Source organism: Oncorhynchus clarkii, chromosome 17 (assembly GCF_045791955.1).
Source record: "Oncorhynchus clarkii lewisi isolate Uvic-CL-2024 chromosome 17, UVic_Ocla_1.0, whole genome shotgun sequence".
Lineage (NCBI taxonomy): Eukaryota > Metazoa > Chordata > Actinopteri > Salmoniformes > Salmonidae > Oncorhynchus > Oncorhynchus clarkii.
The window spans coordinates 2,596,592-2,613,929 of record NC_092163.1 but is presented as its reverse complement, the minus strand read 5'-3'; the positions used below and the strand labels follow the sequence as shown (position 1 = coordinate 2,613,929).

Sequence of the window (17,338 nt, the reverse complement as noted above, 5' to 3'; positions counted from 1 at the left end):
TTAGCCTTCTCCTATTATTTTGGAATCGCCTACTATTCAACACACTAGCAGACATATTTATTTATTTAACCTTTATTTAACTTGGCAAGTCAGTTAATTAACAACTAATTCTTATTTACAATGACGGCCTACCAAAAGGCAAAAGGCCTCCTGCGGGAATGGGGGCTGAGATTAAAAATAAAAATAAATTACATAAAAATATAGGACAAAAACACACATCACAACAAGAGACAACACAACACTACCTAAAGAGAGACCTAAAGATGACAGCATAGCATGGCAGCAAGACACGACAACAACATGGTAGCAACACAACAAAGTAGCAGCAGAAAACAGGCTACAAACATTGTTGGGCACAGACAACAGCACAAAGGGCAAGAAGGTAGAGACAACAATACATCACGTGAAGCAGCACATATCACACAAAGTATCTGATACTTTAGTGTGTATGTAGGTAGCCTCCTCCTATTCAACTCATTAGCAGACATAGTATCTGATACTTTAGTGTGTATGTAGGTAGCCTCCTATTCAACTCATTAGCAGACATAGTATCTGATACTTTAGTGTGTATGTAGGTAGCCTCCTCCTATTTATTTTTATTTTTTTTATTTTACCTTTATTTAACCAGGTAGGCAAGTTGAGAACAAGTTCTCATTTACAATTGCGACCTGGCCAAGATAAAGCAAAGCAGTTCGACAGATACAACGACACAGAGTTACACATGGAGTAAAACAAACATACAGTCAATAATACAGTATAAACAAGTCTATATACAATGTGAGCAAATGAGGTGAGAAGGGAGGTAAAGGCAAAAAAGGCCATGGTGGCAAGGTAAATACAATATAGCAAGTAAAACACTGGAATGGTAGTTTTGCAATGGAAGAATGTGCAAAGTAGAAATAAAAATAATAGGGTGCAAAGGAGCAAAATAAATAAATAAATTAAATACAGTTGGGAAATTAGCAGACATAGTATCTGATACTTTAGTGTGTATGTGTGTAGCCTCCTCCTATTTAACTCATTAGCAGACATAGTATCTGATACTTTAGTGTGTATTTAGGTAGCCTCCTCCTATTCAACTCATTAGCAGACATAGTATCTGATACTTTAGTGTGTATGTAGGTAGCCTCCTATTTAACTCATTAGCAGACATAGTATCTGATACTATAGTGTGTATGTAGGTAGCCTCCTCCTATTTAACTCATTAGCAGACATAGTATCTGATACTATAGTGTGTATGTGTGTAGCCTCCTCATTAGCAGACATAGTATCTGATACTATAGTGTGTATGTACTGTGTGCTGTAAATGGTGTTTGTGTTCTGCCCACCCTTCTTACTCCACATTGTGTTTAGAGACAAGCACTCTCTCCTCCCTTCCTTCCTCTCACAGGTCTGCATCCTAAATGGCACCCTGCGCCCTAAGTAGTGCACTATATAGGGAATAGGGTACCATTGGCCATAGGACTCTGGTTAAAAGTAGTGCACTATATAGGGAATAGGGTGCCATTCTTGGAACGCGGTCGTAGTCAGAACAGTAGGAACACCCAGGTTAGTCACAGGACAAACCCAAAAGACTAAAGAAAAGGGACAATGAGCTGGACACACACACACACACACACACACACACACACACACACACACACACACACGGAGGAGATCAGCTATCTTCGGCTCAGTTACTAAGAGAACTCTTGAGGGGAGCATTGTGCAGCTACTGATCTCTCAGTGAAGGAACAGACGCAGCATGCACACACTCTCTCTCCTCCTCATCCTCCACCTTCTGAAGCCAGGTGAGTGTGTGTGTGTGTGTCTGTGTGTCTGTCTGTCTGTCTGTCTGTCTGAGAGAAAATGAGTGAGAAGGAGAAAGGCTTGATACAGAGCAGTAGATCATGAAAGAGATTTAGTATTTAGAAAGGTGACTATTAGATCACCAGGAAACAATTGGTTTTAAAAAAAGAACGTATATCATACTTCCTGTATTTTTTTAAATTATATTTTCTATTATTATCTATATCATTAGTATTATTATCATTATTATTAGTATTATTATCATTATTATCACTGCATTGAGATGATTGTGGACTTCAGGAAACAGCAGAGGGAACACCCCCCTATCCACATCGATGGAACAGTAGTGGAGAGGGTAGCAAGTTTTAAGTTCCTCGGCATACACATCACAAACAAACTGAATTGGTCCACTCACACAGACAGCATCGTGAAGAAGGCGCAGCAGCGCCTCTTCAACCTCAGGAGGCTGAAGAAATTCGGCTTGTCACCAAAAGCACTCACAAACTTCTACAGATGCACAATCGAGAGCATCCTGGCGGGCTGTATCACCGCCTGGTATGGCAACTGCACCGCCCTCAACCGTAAGGCTCTCCAGAGGGTAGTGAGGTCTGCACAACGCATCACCGGGGGCAAACTACCTGCCCTCCAGGACACCTACACCACCCGATGTCACAGGAAGGCCATAAAGATCATCAAGGACATCAACCACCCGAGCCACTGCCTGTTCACCCCGCTATCATCCAGAAGGCGAGGTCAGTACAGGTGCATCAAAGCTGGGACCGAGAGACTGAAAAACAGCTTCTATCTCAAGGCCATCAGACTGTTAAACAGCCACCACTAACACTGAGTGGCTGCTGCCAACACACTGACACTGACTCAACTCCAGCCACTTTAATAAATGGGAATTGATGGGAAATGATGTAAATATATCACTAGCCACTTTAAACAATGCTACCTTATATAAATGTTACTTACCCTACATTATTCATCTCATACGCATACGTATATACTGTACTCTATATCATCGACGGTATCCTTATGTAATACATGTATCACTAGCCACTTTATACTATACTATGCCACTTTGTTTACATACTCATCTCATTTGTACATACTGTACCCGATACCATCTACTGTATCTTGCCTATGCTGCTCTGTACCATCACTCATTCATATATCCTTATGTACATATTCTTTATCCCCTTACACTGTGTACAAGACAGTAGTTTTGGAATTGTTAGTTAGATTACTTGTTATTACTGCATTGTCGGAACTAGAAGCACAAGCATTTCGCTACACTCGCATTAACATCTGCTAACCATGTGTATGTGACAAATAAAATTTGATTTGATTTGATTTGATTTTGATGGGAAAGAGTTCTCAAGGTAAGAATTCCACTGTACTGTTTTACAGCTGTTGTATGCTTTGCAGGTGGCGAATCGACTTTGAAAGTATGTTTTGGATTATATTACACTAAGATTGAGGTTGAGAGAGATAGAGATGGCGGTTGAACAAATACACACACACACACACACACAGTGCTATCATGACTGTATATGTATTGCCTATGTCAGTGAATGTAAATGAGATCATAATGTCCCAAAGGACCACTGAACACTGTTCATAGAGAGGAATGAGGTAATTGGCTGAAAAATGGTCACAGAGAGATGATTGGCTAGGTCAGGGACTCCTTCCTTCCTGTCAGGAACTCCTTTCCTCTCCTCATTTTTTGGATATTAAGTGTGTGTGTGTGTGTGTGCATGCGTGTGCTGTTGCTGTGTTTGGATTTTGGCGTCGTCAGCATTCTCTGTCAATGACAACGGTGAGGTCACTTCCCTTTCCTCCTGTCCCACCAGCACCTTCTTCCCCAGCTCTCTCTCTCTCTCTCTCTCTCGCTCTCTCTCTCTCGCTCTCGCTCTCGCTCTCTCTCTCGTCTCTCAAAAAGTGTGTAGTCGTGTTTTCTATTTGCGTAATTGTTAAGACGTTGGTTTCCTGACACTTCCAGGCTCTCCACTCACAGACATAATATCTCTCCCCTCCCTTCCCCCCCATCCGTTTCTCTCTCCAGGCGAGTGTGAGTCTTGTTCCCTGGTGGTCAGTCCTGCTGGGCTGGTGGTGAAGTATGGAGCCCCTGCTTCGGCCAACTGCACCTCCGATACGGTCACCTCTATGGGCTGGGAGCCGAGCCTAGGAGAATCTCCGCTCTTTGGCACTGAGGTGAAAGAGCTGACTTGGAGAGTAGACAGCCTGACTGACTGGAATATAAAGCCTCAATGCTTTGAGATCTCTGAGGTGGGAGGCCAGTGTGCCAGAGTGCTGAAAGTTACTGTTTACAGTGAGTAACTTCCCTCGTATGTTTGCTCTCTGACTGTCTCTCGTGTCTCCCAGTATCTTTTGTCTGTGCAGAAACCTGTTAGTGACACACTGACCAGAAACCTGTTAGTAACACACTGACCAGAAACCTGTTAGTAAAACACTGACCAGAAACCTGTTAGTAACTGACCAGAAACCTGTTAGTGACACACTGACCAGAAACCTGTTAGTAACACACTGACCAGAAACCTGTTAGTAAAACACTGACCAGAAACCTGTTAGTAACTGACCAGAAACCTGTTAGTGACACACTGACCAGAAACCTGTTAGTAACACACTGACCAGAAACCTGTTAGTAACTGACCAGAGACCTGTTAGTAACACACTGTTAGTAACTGACCAGAAACCTGTTAGTAACTGACCAGAAACCTGTTAGTAACTGACCAGAAACCTGTTAGTGACACACTGACCAGAAACCTGTTAGTAACACACTGACCAGAAACCTGTTAGTAACTGACCAGAAACCTGTTAGTAACTGACCAGAAACCTGTTAGTGACACACTGACCAGAAACCTGTTAGTAACACACTGACCAGAAACCTGTTAGTAACTGACCAGAGACCTGTTAGTAACACACTGTTAGTAACTGACCAGAAACCTGTTAGTAACTGACCAGAAACCTGTTAGTAACTGACCAGAAACCTGTTAGTGACACACTGACCAGAAACCTGTTAGTAACACACTGACCAGAAACCTGTTAGTAACTGACCAGAAACCTGTTAGTAACTGACCAGAAACCTGTTAGTAACACTGACCAGAAACCTGTTAGTAACTGACCAGAAACCTGTTAGTGACACACTGACCAGAAACCTGTTAGTAACACACTGACCAGAAACCTGTTAGTAAAACACTGACCAGAAACCTGTTAGTAACTGACCAGAAACCTGTTAGTGACACACTGACCAGAAACCTGTTAGTAACACACTGACCAGAAACCTGTTAGTAACTGGCCAGAGACCTGTTAGTAACACACTGTTAGTAACTGACCAGAAACCTGTTAGTAACTGACCAGAAACCTGTTAGTAACTGACCAGAAACCTGTTAGTGACACACTGACCAGAAACCTGTTAGTAACACACTGACCAGAAACCTGTTAGTAACTGACCAGAAACCTGTTAGTAACTGACCAGAAACCTGTTAGTGACACACTGACCAGAAACCTGTTAGTAACACACTGACCAGAAACCTGTTAGTAACTGACCAGAGACCTGTTAGTAACACACTGTTAGTAACTGACCAGAAACCTGTTAGTAACTGACCAGAAACCTGTTAGTAACTGACCAGAAACCTGTTAGTGACACACTGACCAGAAACCTGTTAGTAACTGACCAGAAACCTGTTAGTAACTGACCAGAAACCTGTTAGTAACACTGACCAGAAACCTGTTAGTGACACACTGACCAGAAACCTGTTAGTAACACTGACCAGAAACCTGTTAGTAACTGACCAGAAACCTGTTAGTAACTGACCAGAAAACTGTTAGTAACTGATCAGAAACCTGTTAGTAACACACTGACCAGAAACCTGTTAGTAACTGACCAGAAACCTGTTAGTAACACACTGACCAGAAACCTGTTAGTAACTGACCAGAAACCTGTTAGTAACTGACCAGAAACCTGTTAGTAACTGATCAGAAACCTGTTAGTAACTGATCAGAAACCTGTTAGTAACACACTGACCAGAAACACACTCTGTTCATTTCAATGGTGCGTGTGTGTTTCCCTTCCTCCACAGAGCTTCCAGACAGAGTCTCCATCAGATATGTAAACCACTCTGGTCCCGTGGTTGAGGGGCATCAGTACTCTCTGCATTGTTTTGTCCAGAACATCGCTCCTATTGAGCACCTCAGAGTGACCTTCTTCAAAGTCTCTACCAATGGTGAACGGACAGTGTTATACACACAACCACTGAACAACGACATTCACCAATTGAACAATGACATGAGGCAACCGGTGAACGAGAGTTATTCCCTGCAGTTCTCCCCCACTAGTGTTGACGACAGGGCCCAGTGGTTTTGTTCAGCCATGTTGGATCTGGGACCAGAGGGACCCCGACCTCCTGCTGTAATGGAATCAGACCGCCTCAACACCACTGTGCACTGTGAGTCCGTCTGGTGATTCGTGACTCGATTGGTAATGTCTATCTGTACAGATCAGTACTGTGGGTTATGATGGTTGTAAAGATGATGGGGATCAAATTATGGGGGATGTAATTATGAGGTCATGATGATGATTATAATATGGTTGTTTCACTGAAGTTTCGTATCCTTTCTCCCCCCCCCCCTCTCCCCAGTCGCTCCTGAGTTCTCCTGTTCTGCCAAGCTAGAGGTGCGAGCGGGGGAGGGGCTAACTTGTGATGTCAGAGGCAATCCCCTCCCATCGGTCACCTGGCTGAGAGACGGACAGGTACTGACCCCGCCCACACACCTGAGCAGAGAGGATGCTGGGAATTACACCCTCATGGCTTTGAACCGTATCGGAAGAGCCAATCACACAGTGGAGGTGGAGATCCTACATGGCCGTGCTGCTAGAGGTCTGTCTGTCTGTCTGTCTGTCTGTCTGTCTGTCTGTCTGTCTGTCTGTCTGCCTGCCTGCCTGCCTGCCTGCCTGCCTGCCTGCCTGCCTGTCTGTCTGTCTGTCTGTCTGTCTGCCTGCCTGCCTGCCTGCCTGCCTGCCTGTCTGTCTGTCTGTCTGTCTGCCTGTCTGCCTGTCTGCCTGCCTGCCTGCCTGCCTGCCTGCCTGTCTGCCTGCCTGCCTGTCTGTCTGTCTGTCTGTCTGTCTGTAATTGATTTTTAAGGTGTTGTTCAACTTCAGTTTCCCTCCACAGGAGCTTCCTGTCAGGCTGCTGGGAGTGCCACGGTGGCTGTGCTGCTCCACCAGCTCATTCATTGGCTATATTGAATGATTATTTTATTGATTGAACGGTTGAGTTATTCATTGACCAATCAGGATACCGATCTCTGTGCTGGAGCTTTGTGATTTGACAGTGATCTGTGAGGGCAGTCTTCAATAGATCTGAAATCAGAGTTAATAGAAAACCCTTTTTGCCTAAATGTGAAATGAGCTGTTTTGAAATGTGTTATTTTGAAGTAGTGCTATTGAACAGGTCTGTAATTAAGCAATAAGGCCCGAGGGGGTGTGGTATATGGCCAATATACCACGGCTATGGGCTGTTCTTATGCACAACACAACGGTATAAATGTTTATTTCAAATCCTAACCTTAAATGTTTATTACTAATAAACTATATAAATGTTTCGGCCTAATCCTAACCCAGTCTCTAGCAACAGATCTACCATAATCCTAACCCTAATCCTAACCCAGTCTCTAGCAACAGATCTACCATAATCCTAACCCTAATCCTAACCCTAATCCTAACCCTAATCCTAACCCAGTCTCTAACAACAGATCTACCATAATCCTAATCCTAACCCTAATCCTAACCCAGTCTCTAACAACAGATCTACCATAATCCTAACCCTAATCCTAACCCTAATTCTAACCCTAATCCTAACCCAGTCTCTAGCAACAGATCTACCATAATCCTAACCCTAATCCTAACCCTAATCCTAACCCTAATCCTCACCCAGTCTCTAGCAACAGATCTACCATAATCCTTATTGCAATGTGTTTGTTGTCCATGTCTTTTGTGACGAATACAAGTTGACCCATAAACTGTCATTGGTTTAACATATTTGTTATCAGGTTGGCTGCGATGATGATGATGATGATGATGATGATGATGATGATGAGTGTGGGTGGATGTGTTTGTGTGTAGGTGACGTAGCCGCGCCACGTTATGCATTTTCAACCAGATCCACAGGAGAAGAGTCGTCACGAGTTACCACAGGGTTTGTGCTAACCGGGATCCTTGGGATGTCACTAACCTAAATCCTAAACCTAACCACTACCATTTGAAATGTCGACTTCAATGTGGTAGTGCGGTATGGACGTCCCAGTGATCCCGGATAGCATGGATCGTTACCACAGCCGTAAAGTAAAAAACCCTGCATATATTGTTACAATTCTCTTCTTAAAATCAGATGTTAAACCCCAACCACACAGAACGCACACTCCAACTGCCTCTGCAACGCAATGCTGCAAGGCGCAACGCAGCGTTCCATTGGAAATGAATGTAATTCTGGTGTACCAAAATGCTATGACGCTGTCGGCGTGTGATGGAAGCGCTCGGCAGAATGATGGAGACGACGGGGTCAGTCCTGGTATAAGTAGAGCTACTGTCGGCGTGTGATGGAAGCGCTCGGCAGAATGATGGAGACGACGGGGTCAGTCCTGGTATAAGTAGAGCTACTGTCGGCGTGTGATGGAAGCGCTCGGCAGAATGATGGAGACGACGGGGTCAGTCCTGGTATAAGTAGAGCTACTGTCGGCGTGTGATGGAAGCGCTCGGCAGAATGATGGAGACGACGGGGTCAGTCCTGGTATAAGTAGAGCTACTGTCGGCGTGTGATGGAAGCGCTCGGCAGAATGATGGAGACGACGGGGTCAGTCCTGGTATAAGTAGAGCTACTGTCGGCGTGTGATGGAAGCGCTCGGCAGAATGATGGAGACGACGGGGTCAGTCCTGGTATAAGTAGAGCTACTGTCGGCGTGTGATGGAAGCGCTCGGCAGAATGATGGAGACGACGGGGTCAGTCCTGGTATAAGTAGAGCTACTGTCGGCGTGTGATGGAAGCGCTCGGCAGAATGATGGAGACGACGGGGTCAGTCCTGGTATAAGTAGAGCTACTGTCGGCGTGTGATGGAAGCGCTCGGCAGAATGATGGAGACGACGGGGTCAGTCCTGGTATAAGTAGAGCTACTGTCGGCGTGTGATGGAAGCGCTCGGCAGAATGATGGAGACGACGGGGTCAGTCCTGGTATAAGTAGAGCTACTGTCGGCGTGTGATGGAAGCGCTCGGCAGAATGATGGAGACGACGGGGTCAGTCCTGGTATAAGTAGAGCTACTGTCGGCGTGTGATGGAAGCGCTCGGCAGAATGATGGAGACGACGGGGTCAGTCCTGGTATAAGTAGAGCTACTGTCGGCGTGTGATGGAAGCGCTCGGCAGAATGATGGAGACGACGGGGTCAGTCCTGGTATAAGTAGAGCTACTGTCGGCGTGTGATGGAAGCGCTCGGCAGAATGATGGAGACGACGGGGTCAGTCCTGGTATAAGTAGAGCTACTGTCGGCGTGTGATGGAAGCGCTCGGCAGAATGATGGAGACGACGGGGTCAGTCCTGGTATAAGTAGAGCTACTGTCGGCGTGTGATGGAAGCGCTCGGCAGAATGATGGAGACGACGGGGTCAGTCCTGGTATAAGTAGAGCTACTGTCGGCGTGTGATGGAAGCGCTCGGCAGAATGATGGAGACGACGGGGTCAGTCCTGGTATAAGTAGAGCTACTGTCGGCGTGTGATGGAAGCGCTCGGCAGAATGATGGAGACGACGGGGTCAGTCCTGGTATAAGTAGAGCTACTGTCGGCGTGTGATGGAAGCGCTCGGCAGAATGATGGAGACGACGGGGTCAGTCCTGGTATAAGTAGAGCTACTGTCGGCGTGTGATGGAAGCGCTCGGCAGAATGATGGAGACGACGGGGTCCGTCCTGGTATAAGTAGAGCTACTGTCGGCGTGTGATGGAAGCGCTCGGCAGAATGATGGAGACGACGGGGTCAGTCCTGGTATAAGTAGAGCTACTGTCGGCGTGTGATGGAAGCGCTCGGCAGAATGATGGAGACGACGGGGTCAGTCCTGGTATAAGTAGAGCTACTGTCGGCGTGTGATGGAAGCGCTCGGCAGAATGATGGAGACGACGGGGTCAGTCCTGGTATAAGTAGAGCTACTGTCGGCGTGTGATGGAAGCGCTCGGCAGAATGATGGAGACGACGGGGTCAGTCCTGGTATAAGTAGAGCTACTGTCGGCGTGTGATGGAAGCGCTCGGCAGAATGATGGAGACGACGGGGTCAGTCCTGGTATAAGTAGAGCTACTGTCGGCGTGTGATGGAAGCGCTCGGCAGAATGATGGAGACGACGGGGTCAGTCCTGGTATAAGTAGAGCTACTGTCGGCGTGTGATGGAAGCGCTCGGCAGAATGATGGAGACGACGGGGTCAGTCCTGGTATAAGTAGAGCTACTGTCGGCGTGTGATGGAAGCGCTCGGCAGAATGATGGAGACGACGGGGTCAGTCCTGGTATAAGTAGAGCTACTGTCGGCGTGTGATGGAAGCGCTCGGCAGAATGATGGAGACGACGTGGTCCGTCCTGGTATAAGTAGAGCTACTGTCGGCGTGTGATGGAAGCGCTCGGCAGAATGATGGAGACGACGGGGTCAGTCCTGGTATAAGTAGAGCTACTGTCGGCGTGTGATGGAAGCGCTCGGCAGAATGATGGAGACGACGGGGTCCGTCCTGGTATAAGTAGAGCTACTGTCGGCGTGTGATGGAAGCGCTCGGCAGAATGATGGAGACGACGGGGTCAGTCCTGGTATAAGTAGAGCTACTGTCGGCGTGTGATGGAAGCGCTCGGCAGAATGATGGAGACGACGGGGTCCGTCCTGGTATAAGTAGAGCTACTGTCGGCGTGTGATGGAAGCGCTCGGCAGAATGATGGAGACGACGGGGTCAGTCCTGGTATAAGTAGAGCTACTGTCGGCGTGTGATGGAAGCGCTCGGCAGAATGATGGAGACGACGGGGTCAGTCCTGGTATAAGTAGAGCTACTGTCGGCGTGTGATGGAAGCGCTCGGCAGAATGATGGAGACGACGGGGTCCGTCCTGGTATAAGTAGAGCTACTGTCGGCGTGTGATGGAAGCGCTCGGCAGAATGATGGAGACGACGGGGTCAGTCCTGGTATAAGTAGAGCTACTGTCGGCGTGTGATGGAAGCGCTCGGCAGAATGATGGAGACGACGGGGTCAGTCCTGGTATAAGTAGAGCTACTGTCGGCGTGTGATGGAAGCGCTCGGCAGAATGATGGAGACGACGGGGTCAGTCCTGGTATAAGTAGAGCTACTGTCGGCGTGTGATGGAAGCGCTCGGCAGAATGATGGAGACGACGGGGTCCGTCCTGGTATAAGTAGAGCTACTGTCGGCGTGTGATGGAAGCGCTCGGCAGAATGATGGAGACGACGGGGTCCGTCCTGGTATAAGTAGAGCTACTGTCGGCGTGTGATGGAAGCGCTCGGCAGAATGATGGAGACGACGGGGTCAGTCCTGGTATAAGTAGAGCTACTGTCGGCGTGTGATGGAAGCGCTCGGCAGAATGATGGAGACGACGGGGTCAGTCCTGGTATAAGTAGAGCTACTGTCGGCGTGTGATGGAAGCGCTCGGCAGAATGATGGAGACGACGGGGTCCGTCCTGGTATAAGTAGAGCTACTGTCGGCGTGTGATGGAAGCGCTCGGCAGAATGATGGAGACGACGGGGTCAGTCCTGGTATAAGTAGAGCTACTGTCGGCGTGTGATGGAAGCGCTCGGCAGAATGATGGAGACGACGGGGTCAGTCCTGGTATAAGTAGAGCTACTGTCGGCGTGTGATGGAAGCGCTCGGCAGAATGATGGAGACGACGGGGTCAGTCCTGGTATAAGTAGAGCTACTGCAGGACATGTTGTTAATGTTGTGGCTCCAGACACTGATACCAGACCTGTTCAGAAATCTTGTTCTCACACACAAATGTGTCACGCAAAAAAAAAAGGTTCACCTTAATAGTTAATCCGATTGACTTGATAACCTTTCTAATGAAGGCTAGGTCAAAGGTCATCAACCTGGCTGCGTTTGTGGAAAGAAAAACGACCATGTTGAAGGTCATTGTGGAAGCAGCAACAGAGTTTTTAGGAGTAAACAGATGTTACTGTCTCCATGATTGTTGATATGTAATACTAATGATGGAATGTCTCAGTATGATGATAATTAGAGTTGTGTTTTTTTTGTTATCCTTCAGTGGAATACCAGAAGCCTTTTTGCTAACTGGCCAGAAGCCTTTTTGCTAACTGGCCAGAAGCCTTTTTGCTAACTGGCCAGAAGCCTTTTTGCTAACTGGCCAGGAGTTTAAGAAATGTGTAATAGATCTAGAGATCCAACCTGATGTGTTCAAGAAACATGGCTTAGACCACGTCTTGAATGTATTGTTCCTGGTTACTGTCCAATCAGATCTGATATATCATCTGGACATTGTGGTGGCTGTGCTACGTTCCTAAGGGAAGGTCTTGTATATATTGTAATATAACTGTCCCATCTGAATATCAATGATGTGATGGTGGAAATCTACAGTGCAGTTACAACCCCATGTCGTCGACTATCTGTAGCGATGTTTGATGAAATATCAGGATGATTGGGCACTAGGGAGATATGGTGTGGCGACTAGTAGTTTATGGGAAAGCACACATACAGATGCTAATGCTCTCTCATTATTTGTTACTTTTATTTCTTATTTTTTACTTAACACCGTTTTTCTAAACTGCATTGTTGGTGAATAAGGCGTAAACATTTCACTGTAAAGGATCGACACCTGTTGTATTCGGCGCTTGCGACAAATTTGATGGTAATGGTATTATTGTGGAAGATACGATGGAAACAAGATCATTAGTGTGTCATGACGGATGTGGTGTGGTGCAAGAGTTGATGTCGTTACAGGGTTTTTATTTTTTTAATTTGACCTTTATTTAAATAGGCAACAAATTCTTATTTTCAATGACGGCCTAGGAACAGTGGGTTAACTGCCTTGTTCAGGGGCAGAACGCCAGATTTGTACCTCGTCAGCTCGGGGATTTGAACTTGCAACCTTCCGATTACTAGTCCAACGCTCTAACCACTAGGCTACCCTGCCACCCCGGGTGCGGAAGGAAATTACATTGTAGACCAGTTAGCCAAAAGAGTTTTGAAATGAGATATAATTGATATTAATGTTCCACTGGGTAGAGATGAGGCCAAATGTAGGTAGGATGAGAACCATTTTGATAGATGTGTGACAGAAGAGATGGGACTCTGAGCCCAAGGCCTGGGATTTATATGCCCTCTAAAGAAAGGTTGTGGACCAAGATGCAAAGGAAGAGGTGGTGTTTGCTCGATTGCGCTTTGGACATTGTACATTGAACTCGTCATTACATCTGTTTGGCAAGCATGTGAATGGCTTGTGTCTCGAGTATATGGCCGATGAAACGATGGAGTATGTGTTGGTATATTGTTGTAAGTGTGTTTTAAGAGAGGGACAGATTGAAGTATAGGGTCATTGAGGTTGGAAGGTATTTTGAGGATGGGGGAGGGTCTGTTAGAAGTTAGTAGGCTTTTTTTTCTCAGAAATACTGAGTTAGGTAGGATGATTTAGAGATGTTGTAAACCGGGATTGTGCACCCACTCCAGCACAGTAGGTGGCGGCATGCACCTTTAAAGTTGGTTTGCGGACCGCCGTTATATCATAGAAGAAGAAGTGGCCATAGGAAAGCGGAAGTCATTTCGCTTCCGGCCTACACTGGCGAGTCTTCACCAAATATTCTGTGCTTGGCATACTTTATACACTCGATCTATAAAGTACATCGACAAACTGACCTCAGAGCAACGACAATTCAATCTCAATGTCAACGAAAGTAACGGTCGTGGAAACTTTGGACTTGTCCTTTTACCGCTGGTGAGTTAGCATGCTATCGTTAGCTAACTGTAAGCTAAATAGGCAGCGCCAACTCAATGAATATGTGCGGTAAATGTATGTCTTTATAGAATAGTGGAAGGTTTATTTGTGTACATTTATTTGTGTCTTATTCAATCAAGGTTAACGTTTTTTTATGTATACACGTATGATATTGTCATGTTCTAGAGACGATTTGGTGAATTACGTCACGAAATGAGATGCGTTCCCTTAAAATGGTTCCCTCCACACACAACTTTTTAAATATTAGAATATACGATTACAACATAGCTTCACAGAATACAGTAGATAGTATTATATAAATAGCATCTATGGTCCTCTCTTTATAACATCCTAAAATACACTGGAGACATTCAGAAACATAATTAGAATGCATCAATTTAACTTTTTTTTAATTTTTTGTTGTAAAAATGAGTTTTGTCTGATATGAAAGAAGAAGGTCCTTATGCTTCCTAACCTTACCACACGTGTTGTGTGTTAATGTTCTGACCAAGCATCGGGGCTATTAACAAAACTCCCCTGTACAGAAGATGCCTTCATCCAATTACTCGTATGTGTATTGCAACAGAGTCAGGATCAAGGGCTTGGGAGGGTGCAACTAAGACCCCAGAAATGACAAGGGTTTCAGTGAGAGGACTAACTGGTGTCTGTCTCCAAGTGGCCACACACCTCTTCAATGTGTGTTCTGATACTAAGTCATCTCATTGCACTTTGACACAGCGAAAGAGCCATCATCTTTAAGGTGTTTTAAAAAAAAAAAAAACTCTCCTAGCTTTGCCATTGAGGAACTGAAGATAGCACTTGTCGTTTTTTGGGGTTTGGAACCCAGTCCTGCATCTCCATCTCTACCCTGCATCTCCAAGATGCTTATATGAATGACATCAGAGTGGAATGTATTCTAATCCTTAACTCAGAAAACATCGAGTCCTCTCTTACTCAGACAACACAATGCGCAGAAGTCCCAATTAGCAGGAGGGATGGGTGTGAGATCTTGTTGTGTGTGTGTGTGGTGCTCACGTTTTTAGAGCATCTATCAGTTGACTCTCATACAGCTCTGAGCTCTGACATCATGTGTAGAATGTTACTGTACAGCCACTGTGTTCCAATGTAATTCCCTTATCAGTGACCTAATCAGACATTTTCAACCCGTTTACGGGCTAGAGTGTAAAGTGTTGATTAATAGCCTCTAAATACTAATGTTAAATAAACATACAATGTACATAAAAAGCATTCATTGATATTACAACAGCATGTCGGTTTCACATCAAAAGTTGAAATGCCATGGAAATATTCAATCGGTAACATGTGAGCAGTAAACATCAAAGTATTGGATATATATATATTTTGACACTATCCTTCTACTACTACAGATCATCTAAAGTGTATGGACTTCCTGCTGTCTTCTACTACAGATCATCTAAAGTGTATGGACTTCCTGCTGTCTTCTACTACAGATCATCTAAAGTGTATGGACTTCCTGCTGTTTTTTTTACAGTTAATTTACTTCCTGCTCTCTTCTTCTACTACAGGTCATCTAAAGTGTATGGACTTCCTGCTCTCTTCTTCTTCTACAGGTCATCTAAAGTGTATGGACTTCCTGCTGGCTTGCCATTGACTGCATTGTTGTTGTTCCCAACAGCAGGACAACATGAGTCGGAAGAGGGACAAGCTGTTGGATGGACTGGAACAGAGTTTATACACTCTAACCAAGGACAACTTATGTTACCTGTGCGTTCGTTGTGGAATAGGCTCCGAGGATCGGTTCAAAGGTAAAGAAAACAGTGAACGCACGCTGCGGCGTCAAATCATGGAGGAAATCTGGGAAAATGAGGATTCAAAGTCTTGGTTACTCCGACTGAAAGAGGACATCCGAGGTATACAGGAGGATGGTAGACATGTAACCGTGAGCTCCAGTGCATCAAGCATCGTGTCCTCGAGTCCCAGCCAGTCTGATGGTGATGGGGACGCTGCAGACTGCCGTGAAGCTGGGAAGCCTAGACAGTCGGAAGTGACTCAGCGAACACACACTGGAGAGAAGCCTTACAGTTGTACTCAGTGTGGGAAGACATTCACACAGTCAGGAAGCCTGGCAACTCATCTGAGAACACACACTGGAGAGAAACCGCATAGCTGTGATGTATGTGGGAAGACTTTTAACGTAGCCTTCAATCTGAACCGACACCAGCGAACACACACTGGAGAGAAACCCTACAGCTGTGAGAAGTGTGGGAAGAGCTTTTCTCAGTCAGGCCTACTGGCCAGCCACCGTCGTTCGCACACAGGAGAGAAACCGTATGTCTGTGATCAGTGTGGGCAGAGCTTTGTCAATCCAGGATCCCTGGCAAAGCACAAGCGAAAACAACATGCAGGAGAGAAGCCTTATAGCTGTGCGGATTGTGGGAAGAGTTTCTTTGAATCACACACCCTGGCTAACCATCGGAGGACACACACAGGAGAGAAGCCTTACAGCTGTGATCTATGTGGGAAAAGTTTTGCTCTGTCAGGAACCCTGATTAAACATAAGCTGACTCATACAGGAGAGAAACCGTACAGCTGTGACCGGTGTGGGAAGAGCTTCCGTGAATCAGGCAGGTTGAAAGTTCACCAGAGAATGCACACTGGAGAGAAACCTTACGGCTGTGATCAATGTGGGAAGAAATTTGGTCATTCGCAACACCTGAAAGAACACCTGCGAACGCACACAGGAGAGAAGCCATTTAGCTGTGATCAGTGTGAGAGGAAATTCACTCAACCACAACACCTGAAATCACACATGAGAACACACACTGGAGAGAAGCCGTTTGTCTGTGATCAGTGTGAGAAGAGATTCGCTCATTCACAACAGCTCAAAGCACACCTGCGAATGCACACTGGAGAGAAACCTCATATCTGCGATCAGTGTGAGAAGAAATTTGCTCATTCACAACACCTGAAAGATCACATGCGAACACACACAGGAGAGAAGCCGTACATCTGTGGAGAATGTGGAAAGAGCTTTGCTAGAACGGGAACATTGAAAGTGCACCAGAAATCACACGCAGCAGGTGAAGTGTGTACAGATCTGCCTCCCCAGGATCAGTTCCAGAACCCTCAAATAAATCTGAACAGCACCAAGTTCCAGATCCATCTCCCTCCCCAGGATCAGTTCCAGAACCCTCAAATAAATCTGAACAGCACAAAGTTCCAGATCCATCTCCCTCCCCAGGATCAGTTCCAGAACCCTCAAATAAATCTGAACAGCACAAAGTTCCAGATCCATCTCCCTCCCCAGGATCAGTTCCAGAACCCTCAAATAAATCTGAACAGCACAAAGTTCCAGATCCATCTCCCTCCCCAGGATCAGTTCCAGAACCTTCCATAAACTCAGAAAAGTCCAAAGTTCCGCTGCTGGACTCCTCTAGCACTAGGCATTATGACACCTATCTGTTCTATATATATATATATATATATATATATATATATATATATATATATATATATATATATATATATATATATATATATATATATATATATATATATATATATATATATATAT

General features: G+C 45.6%; 2 protein-coding genes across 2 annotated transcripts; both read left to right on the top strand.

Annotated features, from left to right (window-relative positions):
* The first annotated feature begins 1,560 nt into the window (after nucleotides 1-1,560).
* LOC139370143 (vascular cell adhesion protein 1-like) lies at nucleotides 1,561-12,152 on the top strand. Its single transcript, XM_071109468.1, has 6 exons — nucleotides 1,561-1,790; nucleotides 3,857-4,123; nucleotides 5,895-6,260; nucleotides 6,453-6,692; nucleotides 6,987-8,381; nucleotides 11,735-12,152. The coding sequence occupies exons 1-5, from the start codon at nucleotides 1,745-1,747 to the stop codon at nucleotides 7,058-7,060; spliced, it is 993 nt and encodes a 330-aa protein (XP_070965569.1). The 5' UTR covers nucleotides 1,561-1,744; the 3' UTR covers nucleotides 7,061-8,381; nucleotides 11,735-12,152.
* Nucleotides 12,153-15,313: 3,161 nt separating this feature from the next.
* On the top strand, nucleotides 15,314-17,161 carry LOC139370217 (zinc finger protein ZFP2-like). The gene is made up of 2 exons (XM_071109570.1): nucleotides 15,314-15,329; nucleotides 15,440-17,161. Exon 2 carries the CDS (start codon nucleotides 15,449-15,451, stop codon nucleotides 17,159-17,161), a length of 1,713 nt encoding a protein of 570 aa, XP_070965671.1. The 5' UTR covers nucleotides 15,314-15,329; nucleotides 15,440-15,448.
* Nucleotides 17,162-17,338: the final 177 nt, after the last annotated feature.

What these genes read in the sequence shown, in the direction of transcription:
- LOC139370217 (XM_071109570.1), top strand. Translation starts at nt 15,449, where the DNA reads ATGAGTCGGAAGAGGGACAAGCTGTTGGATGGACTGGAACAGAGTTTA.
- LOC139370143 (XM_071109468.1), top strand. Translation starts at nt 1,745, where the DNA reads ATGCACACACTCTCTCTCCTCCTCATCCTCCACCTTCTGAAGCCAG. An exon ending in CCTCAACACCACTGTGCACT is followed by an intron (nt 6,261 to 6,452) that starts GTGAGTCCGTCT and finishes CCCTCTCCCCAG; the next exon opens with TCGCTCCTGAGTTCTCCTGT. An exon ending in ACATGGCCGTGCTGCTAGAG is followed by an intron (nt 6,693 to 6,986) that starts GTCTGTCTGTCT and finishes TTCCCTCCACAG; the next exon opens with GAGCTTCCTGTCAGGCTGCT.